General features: G+C 44.6%; 1 protein-coding gene across 5 annotated transcripts in view; it reads right to left on the bottom strand.

Moving 5' to 3' along the window:
• Positions 1-1,608: 1,608 nt before the first annotated feature.
• Positions 1,609-8,240, bottom strand: part of MAPK15 (mitogen-activated protein kinase 15) — a 62,866-nt gene continuing 56,234 nt past the window's right edge. For all 5 annotated transcript variants that reach the window (XM_073329704.1, XM_073329703.1, XM_073329705.1 and 2 more), the window contains 3 exons: positions 4,009-4,163; positions 2,852-3,013; positions 1,609-2,495 (listed from right to left, as the gene is read on the bottom strand). In XM_073329704.1, the coding sequence (XP_073185805.1) occupies positions 2,271-2,495; positions 2,852-3,013; positions 4,009-4,163 (542 nt within the window). In that variant the 3' untranslated portion in view covers positions 1,609-2,270. The remainder of the gene's footprint in view (positions 2,496-2,851; positions 3,014-4,008; positions 4,164-8,240) is intronic.

Raw genomic sequence — 8,240 nt, 5'->3', positions numbered from 1 at the left:
AGGTGCTGTTCAAAGGGTGGGGTGCCTCTGAAGCAGGGTATTCCTCCTTTCCGCTCTGCTGCTGTCTGCAGCTATTGCCCTCTGCTTCGGAGCTGCCTCTGGTCAAGCTGATCCTGGGAACCTCCTGTCTACTGTGCAGTGCGGGAGAGGAGGGCTGTCAGGGTATCCCCTTCCCCCCTGCCTGTGTACCCAGTCTCTGCTGAACTGGGGTGGGGGAACAGGAGTCTGCTGCTGTTTCTAGGTCAGGAGTGGGAGCTGCTAGCAGCTGCTGCTGTCTGAACAAGCCTTCAGACTAGTGAGTGCTATGCTTAAAGTGACAGCGTGCTGTCTCTCACACTCCCCCATCACGTATATTAAAATTAAGCAAAAACATTTTTAGTGGAGTGAAAAACAATTGACTAAAATAGAGTGATAATGGCAGTAACATAGAATGCATCTGTTAGAGAAAGTAAGCAGATTTTATTTATCTTTACTGAAGATAGTGTACAAAGTATCAAACTTGTGTTTCTGATATCTCTGTTAAAGTTCTAGAACTGATACCTCAAGGCTTGGGATTGGGAATATCTTGCTGTATTATCTCCTGATTGTTCTAAATTTATATATAAATTTAAAATATGGTTTTAATTGTATGTATTTTTTCTTTCTTTATATAGGAATTGGATACTGTGTTCCTGTCAGCTAATTCTCAAGTTACCTGCAAACACCTCCCCCCCCCCCCCCCAAAAAAAACCCAAACAAACAAAAAAATCCCTAGTTTTCAGGTGCCTAAGTAGTCTCTGGAACATGGTTAAAGTTTCCCCCAGCCCCCAAAATCTGAAATGGCGCCCCTGGTGAGCCAGAAGTGGCTAGAGGGCTGCAGGAGGCCATGGGCTTTGGTAAGAGGCAGCCCCCATGTAACTGTGCAAAGACTGCCTTGAGCTGCAGGCAGAGCATCAGTCAGCATTTCCTTTCCCTCTTGAGGCCCTCCCCAGCCATCCTTTATCTTCTCTTTATAACCCTAACCTAAGTCCTTAGTTAACCCATTCCTTTCCTACCTTAGTGTGGGATATGTACACCCCATCACCAGCTCCTTAAACTACGTATCACTGTAATTCCCCCAGAAACAATAAGTCACTTCTGAGAAAAGCCAGATAAATAAACCATATTTTGAATTTATAGACAAAGCTGGAGATACGACGGGCTAACAAGAGCTTTTCAGAGTTTTCAGAGTTGGTAACGGGAATATATTTAAAACACAATAATTTGAATATTGGTTTTCTGATTGGAAAAACACTACCCTGCAATTAGATGTGGTTTGTGAAACTTCAGGGACAGTGGCTTCTTTTGGGGAAAGTTGAGGGGAAAGCATTGGAAAGACTGCTGTTAAAGTGGGAAGCTAGCTTTAGCCTTAACTATGGTAGGGCAACTGTTGTTCCATAACAACTTTATGATTCAGCAAAGGCATGTCATGGAGTGCTGAATTCTGGGAGAGACAGGTGAATGTATAATCAGTGTCAGGCCATTAGACAAAGAAGCACTTCCCTGGTGATTCTCTCTCATTCAATAGCTTACATAGCAGATAACATGCTGTGAAAAGAAGGTACTTCCCTCAGTGAAATATAAGCAGTTTATTACAATACATAGTATATCAACACACAGTAGTTATAGTATTAAATACACCAGAGAAAAATACATAAAAGAAAGGGAACTACTTTATTGGAATGAGAGAATGTTAATTGATTTTGTACCCCAAAAGGATATGGGAACTACTGGGAACATAAAGAGAAGGGAGTTCAAGATATCCATGGTAAATTTCGTCTTCCTGGGCTTCAGAGAATGATCTAGTCTTAGTTACCTGCTCCTCTCCAAAGTTTGGATTCAGTGAACACAAACCGATTGAGGCCAATAGAAATGGACAAATCAGCCTGGATATATCTAACAACACAAGCCAGCAGCAGAATAAAGCAGCTTTCTGTAGCTATCAGTGATACTGAATATGAGAAATAGTATGTAAAGATAAACTGTGCCTACAGCATTGTATGGAAACAAATGGTGCTGCATCCCCTGCCTACCTTGTGTCTTTGCACAGGCTTGAAGTTAAATGGATCAGAATGCCAGATCATTCTTGCTATCTTGCCCAGAGAAAGTGGCACTGTACCCGATATGGTGAGTGCAGGCAGTACTTCTCTAGCATTTGGGGTCCTGCCAAATGCCTGGGAGTGGAGTTGTACCCCAGCTGTTTGTTCCCTACAGGGCCTGTCACTGGGTGGATTGGGCTGTACTCCACTTGGTCAGTGCTGGTGCATATTCAGTGCTGGTGCCTGTTGGCAGGAATTTGATATTGGAAGATTCTGGAGTGCAGATTTACAGATGGTCCCGTAGGACTGGGAGTAACTGCCCATCGATGCCTTGGGATCTCCAGCAGCTCCCATATTTGCTGTGACCTGGAACATCTTTTTACTGGACTTCAGAAGAGGGTGAGCATCCCTGCTGGGAAACTGTGGGTTCCTTGGATTCTGTGTGAGAAAGAAAAGTCAAAACAGCTCAGGCACCCTAAATCAACTCCTCATACAGAAACAAGGGGTGTGGCACAGATCCTGGCTATGCAGAGAAGGAGTAGAGCAAATCCCAGAATGAGAAGGGGCATAGGGCAGGACTGTCCAGAAGGTGAAGGAGAGAAGGTTGTAAAGGAGACATGGGCTCAGCCTGCACCCCGAGAGGGAGAAGACAGTGGGGATCAGTCAAGATATGAAAAGACACAGACTATGATCCCACCAGAAAAGAGTTTGATGGGAAAGGCATATAGCTGTAGATACTCTGTGCAGCTCCAATCAGTCACTTGAAATGGGGAAAGGAAAATGCCCATACTTACTAGTCTGGTACTGGTTGCTGTCACCACAACCATCATGGGAGAGTCCTTCCTGGTCAGGTGACTGTGGATAGCAGCTTCCTGTGCCTGACTGGATAGTGAAAATGATCTCAGGTTGGATACGGACTGACCTTGAGAGTCAGGACCTTTTGGCACTTCCTGATTCTGAAGGAGAAAGATATCAGTGACAGGGCTGAGCAGCAGTGTCTGGCAGCCCCTGGGGCTTGGAGAGGAGGATCAGTATTCTGAAAAAGCTCTTCTCTTGCTACCATCATGGAACAAGTGGAATTTCTTGCCAGGTAGGATTTATTAAGAGAGTACATCTGTGGTTTTTACATCTGGGGTGATCACCTCCATTTACATTTCTTTCTCAGGATGGATAACCCTTTCTGTACCAGTGCAAGGGAATATGCAGGGGTTAACCCTTCAGAAACGGTTGCTTCTGTTCAAACTCTCTCCTAGCTTTGACAATGAGCACATGCACAGGTGTTGGACATATACATGTTCCAAACACACATCGTGTTAACTAGCACTTGGTATCTAATTCACCAGCAGAAACATCACCTCTGCCTACCTTGTGGCAGATCATTTTAGTCACCAACAAGACTCTACATGCACAAAAGGACGGAAAATCACAAAGCTGCCTTCTAAAGGTGTGACACAACGACTATTCTCCTCCTCCTCAAGAGGAATACGTTCATGGACACTAGAAGAACTGCTGTTACTTCACATCTAATTCTTGTGATGTCACTATTAGTCACTGCTTCAAAATCTGATGTAAAAACATTGGATCTTAAGGATGAAAAATCCTTTGTGGGCATCCAGTTCTTACTCATGCTAGCAAAAACTCTATAGCCAGCCTTCTCTTCAATGTCCCTGGTAAAGGAAACCTCAATCTTCTGTGTGGACACAGTGGGATTATTACTCACACTGTGCAGACTGTGGGAACTCTTTCTCAGATGAAAGACTCTCCATAGGTCTTGCAGGACTTACCTCAGTCACAAGAAGCCTTTCAGCCTTTCTAACTGAGCAAATCACAGACCAACTTGACTTCCCCTTGGAAATGGCACCACAGTGGAAGGCAAGTAAAAACTCATTTCCCCCCACAGCAACTTAGATCCCTGCAAACAGTAAGACTGGTTTTGTGTGATGCTACTCACGTTATAGGGATTCTGTATGCCTGTTGCAGGTGGCTGAGCACTCATATTCACCCATGTGATTTGTCTCCCAAGTTTCCTATTGATGGAGGATGCTCTCTGATGCTGAGGGAGTGGTGCTGAATGGTTCCTGGCCATTACAACAGAACCCAGGCTATCTGCAGGAAGAAAGAACACGTGTGTGATGCATGGCTAAAAAGGGTTAAACATCCTGCAAAATAAATAACCCTCAAAAGACATGTGGGGAGATAATGTTTGTATTTTTGTGTATTTACATATGTATGAGTAGGCTTGACAATGTAATCAACAGTCCCTGTCTATGCTGCATTCTGGTAATTCAGAGGTCAAAAGAACATCCTATCATTAAATGAATGGTAAACTAATTGAGTAACCAGTAAAGTAATAAAGAAGCTGTTTTATGCTGGCTTGGTAAATCTGAGTATTGGAATATCCACCAGCTTTTTGTCATGTATAATTTTTGGGGTTTGTCTGCTCCATTTTTTTTGCAGTGCACCCTAACTGAGTGACCATACTTAGCTCCGCACTAGGACCCCAGTCACAATGTGATACATAGAAAGGAGGGAGAATTAGAGTGAGAAGAATGAAGGATGAAACACAGATGGTAAAGATAGAGCAAGGTTAGAAAGGATGAAATGGACAAAGAAAAAGAACCTCATAGAGAAACAGAAGAGAAGATAGTAAGTGGGGGAGGGAGGTGGAAGAGGTGCATCTCATACCTTCTCTCTTACAGGGAGGGAAAGAGCAAAGGTGGAAGAAACAAAGGGATGGGAAGAGAAAGGAACACACAGAGCCAGAACAAGAATAGTGAAGAAGCAAACAGAGACAAAGTGAGTGAATACAGAGAGAAACCAAGGAATCAAGAAAGGGGTTGCACGGGAAAGACTGTTACTCACCTTCAGTAACTGAAGTTCTTCGAGATTTTTGTTCCTGTGGGTGCTCCCCTTTAGGTGAGCCTGCACCTGTAATCGGAGATTTTTTAGTATCCGTGCCTAGTTGGGTTGCACATGTGCTGTCCCCATCTCACACCACTTCTGGTGGTTACATACCACTTTGCAACCAACTTTCCCTCAGTTCCTTCTCTACTGCAGAGTCTCTAACGTGACAATTCTGAAGTAGAGGGAGGGTAGTGGAGCACCCACAATGACAACCATCTCAAAGAAACTCAGTTACTGCACAGGGTTAGTAAACCTTTTCTTCTTCAAGGCATGTCTCTGTGGGTGCTCTACTTGAGGTAACTGTAGAGCAGTGCCCCTCGGTGGAAGGGAGGGGCTTCAGAGTTGCAGTCATGGCGGATGATAAAACCGCAAGTCCGAATAGAATGTCTGATTGCTGCTCTATGGCATAATGCTGTGTGACCCTATGGGCGGACAGCCAGGTTACTGAATTGCAGATGTCCATAATGGGCACATTTGCTGAGGAAGGCTATCGATGTAGAGACTGCTCTGAAGTGTGTGCGGATTGTAGCTGTTGATGACGATAACAAGTCAATGCAGCTGGAGATCCATTTTGATAGCATCTGTTTAGATATGGCATCTCCCTTAGATCAATCCATAATGGAAAGAAATAACTGATCTTCTGAAAGTCTTTGTCCTCTCAATGTAAAATGCTAGTGCTCTCCAAACATCCAGAGTGTGGAGCATTGCTTTGTGAAGTTTTGGGAAGAACGATGGGAAATGCATGGGCTGATTCAAGTGGAATGAGGAAGCTACTTTAGGTAAGAATTTGGGATGTGGTTTTAGGGTAATTTTATTTTTGAAAAATGTTGTGTATGGGGGTGTGTGCCATGAGGGCCCCCAGTTCTCCAACTCGTCAGGCGGATGTGATAGTGATGAGAGAGGCCACCTGTGAGAGAGAGAAGTGAACACATCATTAATGGTTCAAAAGGGGGCACAGTAAGGACTTGCAGCACCAGATTGAGGTCCCATGGTGGAGTAGGGGCTCGTATTTCGGGGTAGAGGTTACAAAAACCCTTGAGAAAGTGTTTAGTGGTCAGGTTTCAGAGTAGCAGCGGTGTTAGTCTGTATCCGCAAAAAGAAAAGGAGTACTTGTGGCACCTTAGACTAACACATTTATTTGAGCATAAGCTTTCGTGAGCTACAGCTCACTTCATTGGATGCATTCAGTGGAAAATACAGTGGGGAGGTTTTATATACACAGAGAACATGAAACAATGGGTGTTACCATAGACATAGACAAAAATCATGGAGCAGGTCCTCAAAGAATCAATCCTGAAGCACTTGCATGAGAGGAAAGTGATCAGGAACAGCCAGCATGGATTCACCAAGGGAAGGTCATGCCTGACTAATCTAATCGCCTTTTATGATGAGATTACTGGTTCTGTGGATGAAGGGAAAGCAGTGGATGTATTGTTTCTTGACTTTAGCAAAGCTTTTGACACGGTCTCCCATAGTATTCTTGTCAGCAAGTTAAGGAAGTATGGGCTGGATGAATGCACCATAAGGTGGGTAGAAAGCTGGCTAAATTGTCGGGCTCAACGGGTAGTGATCAATGGCTCCATGTCTAGTTGGCAGCCGGTATCAAGTGGAGTGCCCCAGGGGTCGGTCCTGGGGCCGGTTTTATTCAATATCTTCATAAATGATCTGGAGGATGGTGTGGATTGCACTCTCAGCAAATTTGCGGATGATACTAAACTGGGAGGAGTGGTAGATACGCTGGAGGGGAGGGATAGGATACAGAAGGACCTAGACCAATTGGAAGATTGGGCCAAAAGGAATCTGATGAGGTTCAATAAGGATAAGTGCAGGGTCCTGCACTTAGGACGGAAGAACCCAATGCACAGCTACAGACTAGGGACCGAATGGCTAGGCAGCAGTTCTGCGGAAAAGGACCTAGGGGTGACAGTGGACGAGAAGCTGGATATGAGTCAGCAGTGTGCCCTTGTTGCCAAGAAGGCCAATGGCATTTTGGGATGTATAAGTAGGGGCATAGCGAGCAGATCGAGGGACGTGATCGTTCCCCTCTATTCGACATTGGTGAGGCCTCATCTGGAGTACTGTGTCCAGTTTTGGGCCCCACACTACAAGAAGGATGTGGATAAATTGGAGAGAGTCCAGCGAAGGGCAACAAAAATGATTAGGGGACTGGAACACATGAGTTATGAGGAGAGGCTGAGGGAGCTGGGATTGTTTAGCCTGCAGAAGAGAAGAATGAGGGGGGATTTGATAGCTGCTTTCAACTACCTGAAAGGGGGTTCCAAAGAGGATGGCTCTAGACTGTTCTCAATGGTAGCAGATGACAGAACGAGGAGTAATGGTCTCAAGTTGCAGTGGGGGAGGTTTAGATTGGATATTAGGAAAAACTTTTTCACTAAGAGGGTGGTGAAACACTGGAATGCGTTACCTAGGGAGGTGGTAGAATCTCCTTCCTTAGAGGTTTTTAAGGTCAGGCTTGACAAAGCCCTGGCTGGGATGATTTAACTGGGAATTGGTCCTGCTTTGAGCAGGGGGTTGGACTAGATGACCTTCTGGGGTCCCTTCCAACCCTGATATTCTATGATTCTATGATTCTATGACACTGTAACAGGAGTGATCAGGAAAGGTGAGCTATTACCAGCAGGAGAGTGGGGAGGATAGGGGGGCACGGGGAGAAAACCTTCTGTAGTGATAATCAAGGTGGGCCATTTCCAGCAGTTGACAAGAATGTCTGAGGAACAGTGGGGGGGGGGGGGAATAAACATGGGGAAATAGTTTCACTTTGTGTAATGACCTATCCACTCTGTCTTTATTCAAGCCAAAGTTAATTGTATCCAGCTTGCAAATTAATTCCAATTCAGCAGTCTCTCATTGGAGTCTGTTTGGTATGATGTTCATGATGGCATATATCACATTGCTAGATGTGCACGTGAACAAGCCTCTGATAGGGCCTAATCACATCAGCCACACTATCAGAGGCTTGTTCACGTGCACATCTAGCAATGTGATATATGCCATCATGTGCCAGCAATGCCCCTCTGCCATGTACATTGGCCAAACTGGACAGTCTCTATGTAAAAGAATAAATGGACACAAATCAGATGTCAAGAATTCTAACATTCAAAAACCAGTCAGCAAACACATCAATCTCTCTTTGGTCACTCGATTACAGACCTAAAAGTGGCAATTTTTCAACAAAAAAACTTCAAAAACAGACTCCAATGAGAGACTGCTGAATTGGAATTAATTTGCAAGCTGGATACAATTAACTTTGGCTTGAAT

Source organism: Lepidochelys kempii, chromosome 2 (genome assembly GCF_965140265.1).
Source record: "Lepidochelys kempii isolate rLepKem1 chromosome 2, rLepKem1.hap2, whole genome shotgun sequence".
NCBI lineage: Eukaryota > Metazoa > Chordata > Testudines > Cheloniidae > Lepidochelys > Lepidochelys kempii.
The sequence above is the reverse complement of the archived record's forward strand: the minus strand, read 5'-3'. Positions and strand labels throughout refer to the sequence as shown.